The following is an 18,221-nucleotide window of genomic DNA, read 5'->3' on the forward strand; positions in this document are numbered from 1 at the left end:
CGCCCCCTCGTGCATCCGTTCATGCGTCTGTCTGTCTGTCTGTCTGTCTGTCTGTCTGTCTGTCTGTCTGTCTGTCTGTCTGTCCATCTAGTGAACACTTCAAGTACCGCCATCTCACTTCTTTATATCAATCATTCATCATATACAATCACCGCCATCCAACGGGCAATCCAAAGACTAAACGAGAGTATGTACAACATTTCTGCTGTAAGCGCATTTTTAACATCGAGAGCGTGATAATGACGCCGTGCTGCGGTTTTCGTAACATGTGAACATGCGGATATGTGCCCGAGGGTTGGTACGTGCCACTGGTATGCGGGTATGTGCCACAGGTTACGTACTACGACAACAGGGGACGCCCAAGCCATGCCATAAGAAGCTTCGCCCCCCCCCCAAAAAAAAAGTTATGAACTTCGAAGTTCACGGCAGTGGTAGCGGGCGCCATATTTCCAATCGATTAGAAACTAAAAAAAAACAGCGTGATAGAGACACAGGCGTACACAAATAAATGTATATGTTGCTTTGAATATCAAGGTACAACAACAAGCCCTAAATGCGTCTGTGGGACGTGTAACGTGCTGTCGGCATGCTGCGTTATCATGTGTGCGCGTATTACCCTATATCCGTCCAGCGTGTTCTCTGTTTCGGCGTGAACGCGCGTCAGTGGTCGCCGTTATGACATCACAAGCTTGCGCGTTTATGCCGCGACGTTGGGGATGACGGGCTCACCTTCGGAGAACGTTTAGGTGGGTGGGCTGCCACGCGGTTTCGCCATTCCTAAGTTAAGCATTACATGACAGGTTCCCGAATGCGGCATTAAATATGTGCGGTAAGGAGTGTGAGGGCTGGTGGTGGCAAAGTTTGAACACGGCACGTCCTATAGAAGAAGGAGAATGGGCGAGAGTCTAGTATGAAAGTTCAGTAAACATGGCCCAACTTTCTTCCAGTGATCTTTTCTGGGCGACTTATGGAAGTGCAGATTCATGTCACCTTCTGGTGGATCGGTAGGGGGTACGAGCTTAAGTACACATCCGGGTGAAGAAAAACGGAAAGAAGAAAGGCAAGATGATGTGACGAGCGTTGGGCGGTGTTCTGGGAGTTCATCACTCTGTTATGGTGTATGGTATGCGTAGGCGTCCCTTGCAGAAGAGTGGTTTTTCGAGAAACTCATCCGCTTTGACGAATGTTTCCTTTTAGGACCCGGACCCTGGAGAAGGCATCGCCGGGAAGCAGCAAGCAGAAGGCAGTGAAGAGCCTGCGCTCCAAGGGCAGGGACCTCTCGTTGGTGAGTCGCCAGTTTCTGCATGCTTTCCACCCCTCATGAAGCATCCCGAAATCTGGCCGCGTTTCATCGTCCTCTTTCCTTTAGCGAATTTGTTATTTTGGGAAGCGTTCCTCGATAGTGACCGATGTGCTCCCTGATGTTCTACAGTGAAGCGTTACATGGACACGCGAATCACATACGCGAACCGACGACGCGAAAAAAAAAAATGCGCCTTTCGCTTCTTTGACGCACGCTTTCCTCGTGTTTGGCCCTCACCCCAACAGTTGCATCTCGCCCCCCGTCACCGCCAATTTCTTTTGCACAAGCGTTGCGATACTCGGCGGCTCCACTTTCCACCAATAGTTGCGCCCCATTTGTTTTTTTTTTTGTTTTGTTTTTCATACAAGTACCTGCAGCGTCACGAGGTCATTATTGCAGGGGGGTAACACGATATACAATAATCACGTAAAAGAATATACATTTACACAAAGACAAAGATAAAAAATAAGCTAATAACAAAGCGGTGTATGCAACAATACAAAAAGACGACATATAATTCAGGCACAATCTCATCAAAAGAAGAGATCTAGCTGTCGCTATCGTTGTCAGTTACCCCTCTGACATGCTCTGGGGCGGAAATGTTTGATTTGCTCGAATGAAGAAGAACTGCAACTGAAGGAAACGACGTAAAAATGCAGCCGCTGGATTATCTTCACCGTGGTGAAAGTGCTTAGTTTTGTTTCTTCTGTAAATATCTCAAACTTTCACGAATTGTTTCTTATGGAGCTCAGTCGAATAATTCGAGGATCACCAGAGAGCTTCAAGCTTTACGATTTGGATCACAGTAGAAGGAACCTTTCACAAATAAAAGACGAAAGTATTGTTCTGTCCTGCAAGGCATTCCTCCTTCTACAAAATCTAAACTGTTAACAAAGTCCGAGCCCACTCTGACAACCTTCTATGAACTGCATAAGGATTATGTTCACATAGTAACGATTAAAAAAGGCTCTTCGTCCATTGCTCACAGAAGATGGCGTGGGCGATTTCATTTTCAGCACGTGTATGTATACCTTGTAAATAAGGCTGCTCTATACAAAGTATCTCTAATTCTGTCGAAACTGACGTAAGGCAATGATCCTTTTGAAAAATGAAACAACGGTTCGATAACCTCTCCTACATGTACTACTCATGGACAGCTTTTCTTGGCAATGAAGAGAAAGCTGTGGGGGCGGAGCAGCTGCACATGTACTCCTACGCGTATACTAGTCTGGTTCAGCTAGCCTTAGGATGACGGGCCAGGTTTGAACAACAAAATTGCATAAAATTTGCCTTCTCGCTTAGACAGCTAGTTATCCGTGAGTGCAATTAGTCACAAGCATCTTCGGCTTGTCGATGAAATAGCTGGAGGGCGATGAGCGTTCACTTAATTTGACTGTGAGGTGCACGTAAACGTGCGAAATTTTCACATTAGCAAAAATGTGTAATAACACTGCATAAATAAAATCAAATACGGATCTCTCCTTGGTGCGTACAGCATCTAATTATAAACAGCATGCCGTAGAAAATAATATTTTTTATGAGTTTCACGTGAGAAACGTGGACGCTAGCTGGGTCGATATACTTCAGCGGTGTCACATGTCCAGTTTGGCTTCGTAGTCTTCGCTCCAATGCAAACAAAATTGTCCGCGAGTATAACACACCGTATAATGGCATTGTGTGAATTGTTTCACTATATGTATGAAAGGCCCGTGAAAGCACACCATCATGGCGGTCTTCCAATTTATTCGCAGTATCGTCTGTGAAGACCCGAATTTTATATGAGCAGTCGTAGAGAAAAAACAAATTCTGGACCATTTCCCCGCAAGCAACCCTGATGGGATGTGAAGCAGCAGTGCCGCGAACGGCATTGACCCAGTTGAAACGGGCGTTGACGCGGGTGCTCGAGGAACGGTTTGAAGCGAAACTCGGTGTAGTGTTTACTCGACTAAACGTTTGTTTGAAACGCAAGGACATGGGAGGTGGGTTGGGTATCGTTTAAGTTTCATCGCAGATAAACAAGCCCAAAGCGTGTTTCCACTCGACGTGTGGTCGAGTGGTGTGGCTAGTGTAGATAGTGAAGCGAGATAGAAGAGTGTTGCGAGCTGACGATGGAGCAGGCAGCGGAGGGCGCTGCAGCGAGCGGGCTCCGGGTGAGGGAGAAAGTGGCGTCAGAACGCACCTGCGAAGGAAGCGTGCAAGGGGAGCGTGACGTCAACATGCAAATGTGGCGTGACCTACTTGGCCCCACTCCAGCACCTGCGGTGAGGTTAACGAGTTGCGGCGCGTTCGTACGGACGCACGTACGTATGGCGTTACACAAGTGCGTCAAAGAGCTGCTTCGCATCCGAAAATCACATCACCTCCCGCTAAACAGAACCATCTGTAGTTGCGAATCATTGGGGGCTAATGCCTATGTTGGCGGTGGCGTTGACGCTGGCGTACATCGCACCATTGCGCAGGAGAGAAACCTGGGGAGGCGCAAAGCAAGCAGCAATTGGCGGGCGTTTTCTACTGGAACATGCCATTCACTGATAATGCACAATGAGAGACAGAATACTCCAACTGGAGACATATACCCCCAGTCCGCTTTTATTTTAGTTAACGCGCACTCTGTGAATTTTTATTCAACAACGAAAAGAAGAAACCTTTCACCGGAACTACCTTGAAGGTCAAGATCCACTGCTTGTATATACGGGGTGATAGGTGACCAGTGAGCAGAGCTCAGCAGTAGGTTCTTTAAATCAAGAAACTAGCTTGCAGACGCTGCCTGCGTTGGCGTTCGGAGGCGAGAGATGGGGAATGTAGAAGAAGTTAGAGAGGGAGGGACGCACATGCGCAGTGCGGGTGGTCACACTGCGCACCGAATTGAAATCAACCGTTAGTTACTTCACATCTAAAATATGCGAATTAATGTGTGAACATGTGAGCGCATCGTGCATGGAACAAGCACCATGATTTTGTGTCTAAATATGTGACTCCGCGACATACCTTAGTTTACAGCACTCATGGGCGTTGCAATATCAGAACTTCTCACTCTTTCTTCAAAGAAACCGCGCAGGCCAGAGCATCGTGACTGAATTTTTTTACGGCAATGGTAAACTGTCGTATGATTATAGCATTAAAAAAATGCCATCGACTACCGTCACGCTGGTTGTTTCATGTCGGAGTTGCTCCGCTGAAGTGAAAACAGATCGATACTTTCATTAGACAAGCTTCGCGTGCACCGAGATTGATGACAAGGTGTCAGATTTGATTAACATTTAATTTCATTGCAGTCCTACAAGAAATAATGTTAGCGCAAGTAGAGTGGACAGGGGACAAGCGCTTGGTGTATTAATGTCTTTATCTTCTAAATAAAACGTAAGTCGACAGCCAGCGCTTTTCGTGTGTATTACCAGGCTCGTGCTTACGTCCTCGTCTCTTCTGGAGGTATGCGTGGCATGTAAATTATGCATTCTCTGTGATCTCGGTCAAGTAACGCACGGTCAGTTGCGCCTGGTCATCGCCGAGTAACTCAAATGTAATGTTTTGCGTCCTTCGTTATTTTATTTGTTATTGCGGTCTGCTGAGTGGTCGTTCAGACGCTGGAACATTCTTTGATCAAACTGCTTCTGTGTCCGTCTCTCGCACAAGCTGAGTACACTGTACTCAGCTTGTGCTGAAAGGCAATATACTGAAGGGCAATATCGCGCTTAGTAAGCGCGATGTTGCCCTTCAGTATAGTCGCTAGTGCACCCGCCTTCGTCTCGTCTAGTACTCAAATAATACGTACAATATGCCAAGCTTGGTGTTCAATAAAACTTTGGCGAGTTTCCCCGACGAGGTATGTAGCCGGGAACGAAACAGTTATTGTAACAAGGCTGCGGCACAGCAAAGCAAAACAAAAACAAAAACAAAAAATATTGGCAGCATATCCACGGAGGGAATGATGGAGAGTGGGGCGAAGCATTCGTCCGTCCATTCGTTCTTGCTTCCGTCCGTCCATGCGTCCGTCAGTGTGACCGTCCATGCGTCCGTCAGTGTGACCATTCATGCGTCCATCCGCCCGTCCGTGCGTGCGTCTGTTCGTGCGTCCGTCCCTGCATTCGTCCATGCATCCGCCCCTGCGTCCGTTCATGCGTCCATCCATGCATCTGTGTGTGTGTCCGTTCGCCCATCTATTCAACACTCCAAGTACCACCATCTCGCATCTTTTCATCATATATTCCCCATATAGAAGCACCGTCATCCAGCGGACATTCCAAGGACTAAACGAGAGGTGGCACATGCACACTTTCTTACAGCTTGTGCTTCGGGTCTACTTCCCACCTTTAACCACCTCGAGTTCATAGTATATATAGTTCACTGTATTCATGGCACTGTGGCCCAACGCTCGCTAAACCTTTCTAAAACCAAGGAGGTTACGCCCAGCGAGTATAACGTAGCAACCTTTTCCTGCCAGATAGTGTCCAATGTACATGCCAATAGCTGCTAATGGGAAATAAAAGACAGGAGAATTCGGCTTTTACTTTCTTACGGCTTGCGCTTCGTATGTACTTCCCACCTTTAACCACCTCGAGTTTATGGTATGTACTAGTTCACTGTATGGCACTGCGGCTCAACGCTCGCTAAATCTTTCTAAAACTAAGGAGGTTACACCCAGCGAGTATAACGTAGCAACCCTTTTTTGTCAGATAGTGCTCAATGTACAGGCCAGTGGCTGCTAATGGGGATCGCAGCGTGCGCGTTAACTAAAAAGCCGAAGGCTCCTGTCTCTCATTCTCCATTATCAGCCATTGGCATGTACATTGATCCCTATCCTTTATTGTTCAACAACGCACAGAAGAAATTTCTCACCGGCACCACCTTGGAGGTCAAAATGTTATACTTGTTACATACTACAACGGCTATGAGGGACGAACAGGTGCCGCTATAAAGAGCTTCGCCCCTAAAAAGACTCGTTTCACCATTATTCGAGCGCACAGCCAATATCGGTCAATGTTTGTCACCGCTGGCTGACACTAATCAATACTAGCCACCAGTGGAAAATCGTTAACCGGAGCTGGTATGACCCGAATAACCATAGTAGGCTTCAGACAAGCTATGGGCATTTGTAAAAAATGATTGAATAATATGAGAATGTGGGGTTGAACGTCCGACAGCCACCACATGATTACGAGAAACGCAAAATAATATTTGTAGTGCAAGTGTATCTTTATTCCTGGTTATTACTTGATATGATAGTTTGTATAGGACACTTTAAGTCAAAATATTTTTGTTCCCCTTGAATAAGTTATCAAACGATCTTTTCTTTAGGTCTCACGCAAGAACTAATTTTCGAAAGCCGAGTTAACTTTTGACATACTGCACTGAGGTTGAAGTCTGAGTCAATTGGTACATATAATGCGGAAAGAATGGGCCAGTCAAAAGCACAAAGTGAACAAAGACTGAACCAGTTTCTGTGGCCGGTACAGCCTCTTAGCATTACGTGATCACACAACAATTGTTTCGCATTAACAATCGGCTTTCGGCACCCGTGCTAAACTATAGTTCAGGCTTCTTATGAGACCTCCCGGATGATATGATTCTGTGCGTACGTTCGGAAATGTTGATGTCACTACTTTTTTCCGATATATAATGCAGTCGCGAAGGGTCGCGTTCTGTGGGTCTTCCTTTATCCTCTTTACGGACGTTTCACTCGCGTCGTCACGTCACTCGCCTCGTTGCGCCTGTGTTGGCTAATTAGCCACCTGCTTCCCAATTTCGCCTAGTTTTCTTTCTCTCCTCCCTGCGTGTCTTGCAGGAGGATCCTTTCTCGGCCAACGGCGGTGAGAAACCGTTTATTACCTTTGCTAAGCCACTCGCGAAAGTCGAAGGTATTGAAGTGTGCATTTGCGAGCCGACTGTTTTTATACGGGCTAGCTCTCCTTGCGTTTCATTCTAGAAACTTTTGCGATTCCCCCTAATGGGTTTCCTGTTCTTCCATTTGAAAGGTTCGAGACACTATATACTTTCGATGTATGTAGACACATAAATTTTATTTAATTTCTTTTCATTTCATTCGAAGTAGAACTTTCTGCTACGCTGCGTCGTCTTCGAAGAATAAGAGCAAGGTGATGTTCTTTGTTTGTTTTTCACCTCGCATCGATACGTTGACAGCTGGTTGGAAGACACCGTAGAAGTTTATATACCAAGCTCTTCGTTCAAGTTGGCCTCTTCGTATTCTGTCTCCCTCCCTCCTCTGTCTTTATCTTTTATGCGTTGTTTTTTAAATGGCGCTCGGAGCAGGGACATGCGCACGCGTGCAATATTGAAAAATATATTTTTTTTTCAGCCCAGTTCAAGCTGATTAAAATCCAGTATTGTAAATGGAGGAGACTTAGAGAGAGACAGCAGAGAGGTTAGGCAAGTATTGTGCAGTTTACTACCCTGCTTTTGGAGAGGGGGCGTCTAAGAAGAAAGAGAGAAACGATAATTGATCGATATACGGGGTTGGACGTCACAAAACCATTATATGATTATTAGAGACGCCGTAGTGGAGGGCTTCGGAAATTCCGACCACCTGGGGCTCTTTGACGTGCGCCCAAATCTGAGCACACGGGCCTACAGCATTTTAGTCTCCATCGAAAATGCAGCCGCCGCAGCCGGGATTCGATCCCGCGACCCGCGGGTCAGCAGCCGAGTACCTTAGCCGCTAGACCACCGTGGTGGGGCAAGAGAGAAAATATAGGTGTTTATGAAAAATAATGAAGCACACACATAAAAACAGAGAGGGAGACTGTTCATTAGAAGAAAATATTTTTGCCGGAGTATATATACCGCTGGCATGCTACTCCTTATAGGGATGAGGAATGGGGCTAAAAGGTTTCAGAAGAGAGGGAAGAAAAGGATTATTAAGTGTGCTATACAATATTCTACGTAAGACACATTTTCGCCACCAGCTTGGGTTGTTGAACAAACGTATTTTTGTTTTCGTGCATCGCTATACCTGAAATAATAACTTCGTGGAACGCCGAATTCACCAACCCAACCATCTTCATGCGCATGCGTCCACCGTTAGTTCGGCTGTTAAATATATAATATGTCAAGGCGGGTGGGATAGATCAATAAAATCGACTGAAAATGAAGAGGATGACAGATTTCAATCGAAGGTCGTCAAATCCCTAAGAGATTGTGCGGCTTTCTTGTCTCTCTCGTCTACGTTTGTAGCGCTTTTCCAAATGCTGTGAACTCCAATTATAGCTCGCTCATCTTTGAGTCAGCGCGACAAGTGTATCATTTTCATCCACGCAAATCTTACTGAAATACACGTATACTGCATATCTGTGATTCTGGTGGGGTGCTTCCGTTTGTTTTTTTCCTGTCTTTTTTTATTCTTTTCTTCCTTACCTTTCTGTCTTGCCTTACACCTTCCCCAGCGTGGGGTAGAGAACTGTACATCTTTATATGTTCCTGCTAACCTCCATGCAACTTCGACCAATCTCGGTGTGATAAGGTATATCCGCTGGCGCTCTTATCATACCGCTTAACATATGATGCGATGCTTCCACTCCGTACCTCTCTCAGGACCGACGTCAAACTGAAAAGTGGCCTTCCAGGTCACGAAGTACGGAGATATTACAGCATGAAATGCAGATGCGATGTAAACGTGTTCGTGACTCGGTAAAGTCAAATTATGCGATGTTCCTGTCAGAACTCTCTGTCCAAGTTGAGCTCGTGTTGGAATTATTCGAGTTTGCGCATCTTTTCCACCCTTTCATTTATTGCGATCCCTCTTCGTTCAGTAATTGGCGTTAATATTCAGCGAGTAACGAAGCTTGTAGTCGTTCGTCTGTACCAACGAAGTCAACATGTTAAAGTTTCCCGCGTGGGTTAATAATTTTTTTGTAATTTTATTTTTTTTCGTGGCGTTGCAGGATTTTTTTTGCCTATCTCTGACGAGAAGATTAAGTTGCTTAAGCACTTTTTGAATTAGTTGGACCACTCTGGTGCACCACCTGAACTCGCTAGAGTTTCAGAAAGAGACGCTTACTTCGGTATAGCATGACCTTTGGTCTTCTGTCCGCCGCGATGGAGCAGTGGTTAGGGTGTTCGGCTGCTGACGGGAAGGTCGCGGGTGCGATCACGGCGGTCACATTTCGATGGAGGTGAAATGGCAGAGACCTGTGCGAGGTCAGTGGACGTCAAAGAACACCGGATAGCCGAAATTTCCGGAGCCCTCCACTACAGCGTCTCTCAAAATCATATCTCGGTTTTGGCACGTGAAAACTCAGTTTTCATTTTTTTAACGCGAGAGCGTCAAAGAGCTTGTTTCGCAGAAATTCTGGCTTGGGCGTCGTTGGTTGTGAGAGAAAAATAATCTTAAGCGTGAAACGCAAAATCTGACAACTATGCAAATGAAATAAACAAATGATAAAGAATCAGAGTGGGGACCAAACCAGGGTTGTTTTGCGTGGCAAGCGGATGTTCTACAACACGGTCACGCCTTTGCTTTGCAAAACAGTGAAAAGAACTCCCTCTGCTAGGAAATGCAGTGAAAGCAGCTTTCATGTTCTTCACAAAGTCTTCTAGGCTTCACGAATTCGTAGTCTTCTATATATGCTTCAAAATACAGAAGTAATTATTGTAGTATTAATGCGTGGTACAAGTGTTTGTTGCCAACGGGCGTCAGAATATGTGATTATCATAATGGCTACGTGGTTGAAAGCCGGTATTGTTCAGCGAACTGGGAGCGTGGAAGGAACACACACACACGAAGCAATACTCTCGGTTGGATTTGGCCGCTGGCGCCGTCGTCAACGTCGATATCATGCGCCGTATATTTATACGTATTTTTATATATAAGAGAACGCAAAAAAGAATTAAAATCTCCGAATAAAGGCCCCGGCGCGCGAAATCGAACGTCGGACCTCCGCGTCGTCAATGCGATGCGTTAGCCACTGAACCACCGAGACATACCTGCTTCAACGACCAAACGCAAGGTATTCATATCTACCACTTACCGCTGTTGGCGGGAATCTTGGGGGGTGGGGGGAAGAGGGGGACTATCATGTGTTCAGCATTATCAGCAAAATGGCACAGTGAGCGCGCAGCGGCTCTCATCTCGCACGCGTACTCTAGCCCGCGTAGAGAATAAGGGTGTGTACGCTTGATCGCGCGCCCTTACCTGGCAGTGGGGAAAATCGTACGTCTTGGCTAGCCTTTGAGTTTCGTCGTAACGATTCTGTTGTAGTTACCGGGTGCACAAAGGTCACTGCAATCGTTGCACAACCCCCGTTTGCGAAAAGGGCGCGCTTTTCAGACACAGCGAAGTAACAACTGAGACGCTTATTCGCGTTAATCTGTACCTGTCAGTATATATGTTTCGTGCGTCCTTTGTGCGTGAGAAACGCGGGACACGTTTCGATCTGCTTGCTATTCTGCGCGTGACCTTCCAATTTGTTGCTATCACATTCATTGCTTCGCCTTTGCGACAAATCTGTGACTTTTTTTTATAATGGTCTTCTATTATATTACTTTGACCCGTCGCCCGGCCACGGTGGTCTAGTGGCTAAGATGCTCGGCTGCTGACCCGCAGGTCGCGGGTTCGTATCCCGGCTGTGGCGGCTCCATTTTTGATGAAGGCGGAAATGTTGTAGGCCCGTGTGCTCAGATTTCGGCGCACGTTCAAGAACCCCAGGTGGTCGAAGTTTGCGGAGGCCTCCACTACTACGACGTCTCTCATAATCATATGGTGGTTCTGGGACGTTAAACCCCAGATATCAATGAATACTTTGACCTGTTTTTGGTCCTTATCATCTAAGTATATATATATATATATATATATATATATATTCTAGTATGTCTGACCTGGTAATGATTACAGCTTACCGGCAGCATGATCGATATTGCCTCGTGGATCACCTAATTACTTGGTGTTTCTCTTTCATTAAGCTGGCTCTTGGTGGGCTTTTAATGTTTTTCAATTTTCGTTAAAGCTTGAAAGCTTCTGATGTCGCTGTAGTCAGATGTATCTTACTCTGACCGTACATTACGCTCTACATTTATTATTCACACATTCCAGTCAGAATAAAAAGTCTGCTTTGTGCTCTTTTTAAAAGGTTCATTCCTGCTTCGGTGGTGTTTTCTAATTAAAAAGATCCGCCTGGTTTGGAGTTGCTCTGCCTCCTTACGCCTGACGAATTGCTCTTTTCGCGAGGCATTTACCAGACCCTTGGTTTTTTTTTTTTTTTATTACGGTGTTTCGCTATGCTTATATATATAGCAGCAACACCTAAAGAACGCTTGAAGTGACTTTTTGTGGCTGGCAGTAATAACGAGAAGAGACAATGATTCCAAGAGAAATATAACGAATGTGATTATAAGTAATTGTAGTTTAAATGAAAAGAAATAAAAGTAGACTTTACAGCTGGCGTCACTTAACCACCTTTGGTTCCTTCCGGCTTCATTTTCTCGCCACGTGTCCGTGTTGCGATCAGATGACTCTGGTTACTGCGCTGAACAATATCGTCCCCAGGTTGCCGCTGGGGGCTGGCAGTCCCATATCTCCTTCGCAAACCGAGAACAAAACTTTTATTTGCCTTGCGCTTGCGTATGGTTCCCGTAAGTTGGTCGGGCTTTCGCGTGCGGACCGAGTCCCGTTGGGGAACATCGCCGTGGTGTCCTTGGAGGTTAAGATTGGACAAAGGTGACAGAGAGAAAGAGAAGCGGAGTTTGAGGATGAGGTGGAGGAGAAAAGAGGAACTCGAGGCACACCGATGTCCTCAACTTTGCTGACGGACAGCTCCTTAGCCCCCCTCTCTACTCCGCCTTAGGGTACGGGTCTGTGCCTTTCGTCCGGCGGCACCGAACAACCGCCTTTTCCTGGTTGGTCGCCCTTCCTTCGATCCGCCGTGTAGCTCCAACTCGCTGTCTTCGTCGTCGTAGTTTTGTCTTCTTTCGTTCATCGCGTCCCCCAGTGCATGTTCCCGGAGGGCATCGGGGAAACGCCTACCAATCTCTTTTCGAGCACGATTACAATGGCACCGGCTGTGCCCGTGCCTTCTTGAGCCTGCGTTGCTCTGTTGCACTGCGATTTCCTACTTGTTGTATACTGCTGGCGTCGTCTGCTTTTGCGCACCCTTCACCAGTTTTCGTTTGCTATTTTCCTCCGCATCGCGTGCTTAAGACCAGTCGTCCTGTGTTTCGGGGAGCGGCTCCACTTGGGGAAGCGACGGTTCGGCCATGATTTCTATTCTTGGCACGGTCTAGTCTTCTTGCATTTTCCTTCTGTTGCTCTGGTGCACGCTGTCATCTGCTTCTTCAAGCCGTTGTCTCAGTCGTTGTGTATTTCTTACTTATCAGTGCTCGTTTCTGATATGTACGTTACGTTAGGATAGCCCTCTCCTGCTGTGCGTTACAAGTGTCTTCTGATATTGCGTAGGATGGTAGCAACCTACGAACTATTAGCGTGTGTTATCGGTGTTCTCCTATTTCTTTCTTTCCTTTATTCCCCATATGTCAGCTATCGTAGTTATTTAGAGCGTTTCCACGTGTACGTTTTGAAACCGTGTTGTTGGTTTTGTTGCTTTTTGGTTCTGCAAGAAATCTTACGCCACGCCACCTATAATAATAATAATAATAATAATAATAATAATAATAATAATAATAATAATAATAATAATAATAATAATAATAATAATAATAATAATAATAAACACCATCATCATCATTACTTATTTATTTATTTATTTACCTTAAGGGCTTCTCATGGCGCAATACATAAGGGAGGGGGGTGTAACAATAATAAACTCCGGGTAAATACTGCTTAGAAAAACAAAGCGAAGAACAAGAAAAGAAAAAGAAGGAAAACATGAGAATCAGGAGGCAGGTAAACGGGCAATGAACAGGCCGGCTATTCGGCTTACTGACAGTTGTGCTGTAACAATATATCTTTAAATTTAACAGAACATCTTTCACTAACAATATTGTCAGGAAACGCATTCCAATCTGATATGACAGTCGGTAGAAATGATTTCTTGAAGGCGTTAGTTGAACCATGAATGCGTTGAACACTGTGGCGATTAAGCAGATGTCGCGATGATCTCATGGGTGATTCGATTAGGCTCTCGCGTTGTTGAGGAAAGTTATAATAGAGCTTATGGAAAAGGAAGAGACCTTCTATTGTGTGGCGGGATCATCTTGCAGACAACCGCTCTCCTTTCTATATATATTAACTGGAGATCAGTGGTCTAATTTCTAGTCTTACAGTATTTTTCCACGTGGTCTGCGGGCTTCCACAGAACTGGTTTTGCCTTTTGTAAGTTGTTGAGAAAAGGACGAGGATCGTCCTTTTCTAGCTTAACACAGGTTTTGCGCGAATAGTCATTTAATATGGTCCAAGTGAACTTCGATTTCTGCATACTCGAACGAAAGGACGAATTTCGGCAGTGGTCTTTGGTTGCTGTAAACTTATTCCCGTAATTTACACTGAAAATGTACCATCGACCTGTTCGTTGCGGTTTTTTGTTTGTTTTACTGTGACAGGGAAACTGTGCAGAAACACGATTAGGCAAGCCCTAATCGAAACGCTGTCTTCGGCACGCCTTTACTGTCCACAACACCACGTGTTGTAGTTACATTACCTTTTGACACAGAAACTCAACTTCACTATGCACATACATGACGAACTAATTTTCCTTACTTGGGATGGACAACAGACATTCACGAGTGGTTGTAGACTGGCATTGATGCCTTATACACCGCAAACAGACTGCTGGACATTGACGTTGCGTCTCTCTTCCTTTTTTTCTTTACTCTTCTTCTAAGTTTCAAGTTTCCCCAACCCTTTCCCTTGTGTATACTGTAACGTACCACGGTTATCCTAAATTATAGTTGGATAAAGCTGTACAATTCCGCGACAGTTCCTCCTCAAAGGCGGATCTACACAAGACTTCGCCAATGGACGCGCAGTCTAGACTGACCTCATGAGTGGGACGGTAAATGACTCCGCCTTCCAAGTACGTGGCCGAGTGAGTGAACGGGCCTATTTCGTTCCGCTGCCGCGCTTCAGTCGGTCGGCTGTGTATCCTACTGGAGCTGACATCAGGCGCTGTTTTCACTTGTTTCCCTTCCTTATTTGCGATCATGTCGTATAATGTTTCTCAAAGACACCGGCCTGTTTGACCGTTTGTGATGTGAAACTGTTACGCGTCGGCCCAGTCAGTGACCTTTTTTTTTCCTCTTCTATAACTTTCCTTCCCCCTCTCCTCTTCCCCAATGCAGGGTAGCCTACCGGGGCTCAGCCCTGGTTAACCGCCTTGCCTTTCTCCTTATGTTCTCTCTCTCTCTCTCTCTTTCTCTCTCTCTATCTCTCTCTCTCTCGTAAAATGCCGTTAGTATACCGTCTCGCTGAAATGTCATTGCAAAAATCAGATATACGGATACCAGTGGCCTCGAGCGTTAATCCCAAAACTAGAAATTTGTGATCCCGAAACCTTTCTAGCGCTCGTTCATCGGCGTGTCTGCCTCAGCTCGGGTAAAGGCTTACCACAAACTCTCAATTCTAAGAAGATATTGTAAAAAGCTAGCAAAAGTGCTACGCGTTTCTTGAGACCAGGTTCTTCAACCCAGTGTGCCTACGGGTGGTCGTGAAAACGCCGCAGTATAGCTCCGTAAAACACGATATTCCACACTGGACAGCATCAACGTTGCCGCCGGAAACGTGCGCCACGAACAAACTTTGGGTCATAACACCATTCTTTTTTTTTTTAACCTGCATCACTAGTCTTCCCAAAACTTCGAAATCTCTGAGCTGCGTAATGTTCTTTTTCGTGTTTTGAACGTGTTATGACTGTGTGGGTTTTTTTTTATCGTCCACTTTGTGTTTACAACCACTCATATTATCGCACCAGGTGCAGCATCAAGAAAACGTTTCCTCCCGAAGCTGGTTCCTCTTTAAATACGAACAGTTTTTTTTTTTTTTTTGCGTTATCATTATTATTGACTGGAGCTTTGCCGCTCGACGGTCTAGTAATGCGAGAAAGCGTACTCTTGTTTCCTCAGGCACCATCGTTTGATCCTGGAGCTCGAGATGATTGCAGTCCTATAGCTTCTCCCGTCTACTCTCCCTTGTCCCTGATTCTTTGCCCGGCGAAGGCCGTTCGAGGAAATTTCGTAACACTTTTAACGTATTCAAGCTCCTTTATTGGTGCCGCGCGTAGAGGTGCTTTATGCGTTGTTCCGAGCATGAAACTGACTTCTGCGAAACGTTGCCGTATGGTTTGCTGCTTAGAAGAAACTCGATAAATGCCGGTAAGGGGAAGGTAGGCATGGTCGTGTTATTTATTTTTTTTTCCTTATTTGTGTTTTTTACCTCTACTCCAGTGGAATGACCTAATGTCTGTTACCTTTCCGGCTATCTTATCTACCTTGGTAAGGAGAAACTTTTGATATCACCTTAGTGCCACCTGCGCCATACCGCTTCCAGACATATTCATTTTTTCAACTTACTGTCGTTGTTTGTTTTCACCACCGAGATTCTTCCGAAAATAATACTTTCATGGCATAGTTTCTCTTTCTACCTATTCCTTGTCCTGTTTTAACTAATCCTCACTACCCTCTATATCTGGATAACTTGAAGCTGCTTGCCTACGCAGAGCCTTTTTTTTTTTTTCTCAATGGATTGCGTAATTGCGTCAATGTAATTGTACGGCAAGGCTACGTGGTTACCAAAACGCCGATATGGTGATTTGTAGTGTGCAAAAGGAATAAAAGAAAATGTGAATTCAGAGATTCTAAGTGTAGCAGTAAATCCGGTTTTCGGCACTGTAAGGGGGAAAAAGAACACTTGAGATGTTAGGATAGGTTCGGGCATGTTATGTTAGACAGAAAAAAATATCACTGCACACACTAAGTATTGACAAGCATTAAAATATGCTATCACAGCTAAGGGTAAAATTCAGCACACCTGACGCCATCTAAGTCTAACATGGTTTGTGCATACTTGTGATTCTTTTTAAGAAGTTCATCAACCTCTTGGCTTTAAGGCCCACATTCAGTGAGAACATTTTAATCTATACCTTCAGGTAGATGCTGGCGTCTTATATAGGTACCAGTTATACCTTTATTTTGCCCCGCCGCGGTGGTCTAGTGGCTAAGGTACTCGGCTGCTGACCCGCAGGTCGCGGGTTTGAATCCCGGCGGCGGCGGCTGCATTTCCGATGGAGGGGGAAATGATGTAGGCCCGTGTGCTCAGATTTGGGTGCACGTTAAAGAACCCCAGGTGGTCGAAATTTCCGGAGCCCTCCACTACGGCGTCTCTCATAATCATATGGTGGTTTTGGGACGTTAAACCCGACATATCAATCATCAATACCTTTATTTTGACGCGTTATGGATAGGAAATGTTCTGGTGAAGAGCTTAGCCGCAGTAATAAAGCAATTTTAGTTTTTGTAAGTCGTTCTACATAAACCACAACGTAACAAGCTAGGGGCAGAGACGGCGTTGTCCTCAAATCGGTGGTACCAAACACTCTTTTACAGCGAAAGCTGTTAAAACCTTGCATTAATGACACAGTAAAGCTTAAACCCGGGTCCGCTGGGTGCCAGCCCAGTATTCTACCACTTTGTTACGCCAGTGCTTCTAACTTGTTGTCAAACTTGCCTTAGGCAGGCATGACCTAGCACTAATGGCACACTGAGGCTCGAACCCGGGTCCGCTCGGGTTCGAGCCTCCTGTCTCCTGTCTCTCATTCCCCATTAGCAGCCATTGGCATGTCCATTAAGCACTATCTGACAAGAAAGGGTTGCTACGTTATACTCACTGGGCGTAACCTCCTTGGTTTTAGAAAGGTTTAGCGAGCGTTGAGCCGCAGTGCCATTGAACTAGTACATACCATGAACTCGAGGTGGTTAAAGGTGGTAAGTAGATACGAAGCGCAAGCCGTAAGAAAGTAAAAGCCTAATTCTCCTGTCTCTCATTCCCCATCAGCAGAGATTGGCATGTACATTGAGCCCTATCTGACAAGAAATGGTTGCTACGTTATACTCGCTGGGCGTAACCTCCTAGGCTTTACAATGGTTTAGCGAGCGTTGGCCCGCAGTGCCATGTGAACTAGTATATACCATGAACTCGAGGTGGTTAAAGGTGGGAAGTAGACACGAAGCGCAAGCCGTAAGAAAGTGTGCGTGTGCCACCTCTCGTTCAGTCCTTGGAATGTCCGCTGGATGGTGGTGCTTCTATATGAGGAATATATGATGAAAAGATGCAAGATGGTACTTGGAGTGTTGAATAGGTGGACGAACGGACACACAGACAGATGCATGGACGGGCGCACGGATGGCTGCACGGACGGATGAACGCATGGACGGATGCAGGAGCGGATGCATGGACGAAAGCAGGGACGGACGCACAGGTGAACGTGCGGTCGCACGAACAGACGCACGCACGGACGGGCGGATGGACGCATGGGCGGCCACACAGACGCACGCACGAATGAACGGAAGCAAGAACGAATGGACGGACGGATGCTTCGTCCCACCATCCATCATTCACTCCGTGGACGTGCTGCCATTTTTTTTTCTTCACTGGCGGTCGCTCTGTGCCCCAGCATACTTCTACTATTGTCTTCTTTTTTTTTTGTCCCATCGCTTGGAAATTTCATTGTAGACGCCTGGTGTATTTTCATCTTTATCTAATGGAAACCGAGAACCATGCACAAAGACTTCGCCACTGCGCACCGGTGGGCGTCGCGCCCATCTATTTTCATTTCAGTCCTGCAAAGCAGCGTTCAATGGCACTGGGCCAGATCGAGAGGGTGAAGACACAGGAGCACAATGCATCACTCTGCTGTCACGCGTAGTCTGTGTGTGTGTGTGTGTGTGTGTGTGTGTGTGTGTGTGTGTGTTTGCGCGAGTGTGTGAGTTTGTGCGTGTGTTTGTGTGTGTGTTTGTGTGTGTG

At 45.9% G+C, this 18,221-nt stretch overlaps 1 protein-coding gene across 5 annotated transcripts in view; it reads left to right on the top strand.

The window, feature by feature from the left end:
- LOC119182883 (pleckstrin homology domain-containing family G member 5) overlaps nucleotides 1-18,221 on the top strand; it is a 759,199-nt gene that overhangs the window by 448,877 nt on the left and 292,101 nt on the right. For all 5 annotated transcript variants that reach the window (XM_075889871.1, XM_075889872.1, XM_075889873.1 and 2 more), the window contains one exon: nucleotides 1,198-1,285. In XM_075889871.1, the coding sequence (XP_075745986.1) occupies nucleotides 1,198-1,285 (88 nt within the window). The remainder of the gene's footprint in view (nucleotides 1-1,197; nucleotides 1,286-18,221) is intronic.

Source organism: Rhipicephalus microplus, chromosome 3 (genome assembly GCF_043290135.1).
Source record: "Rhipicephalus microplus isolate Deutch F79 chromosome 3, USDA_Rmic, whole genome shotgun sequence".
In the NCBI taxonomy this organism is placed as follows: Eukaryota; Metazoa; Arthropoda; class Arachnida; order Ixodida; family Ixodidae; genus Rhipicephalus; species Rhipicephalus microplus.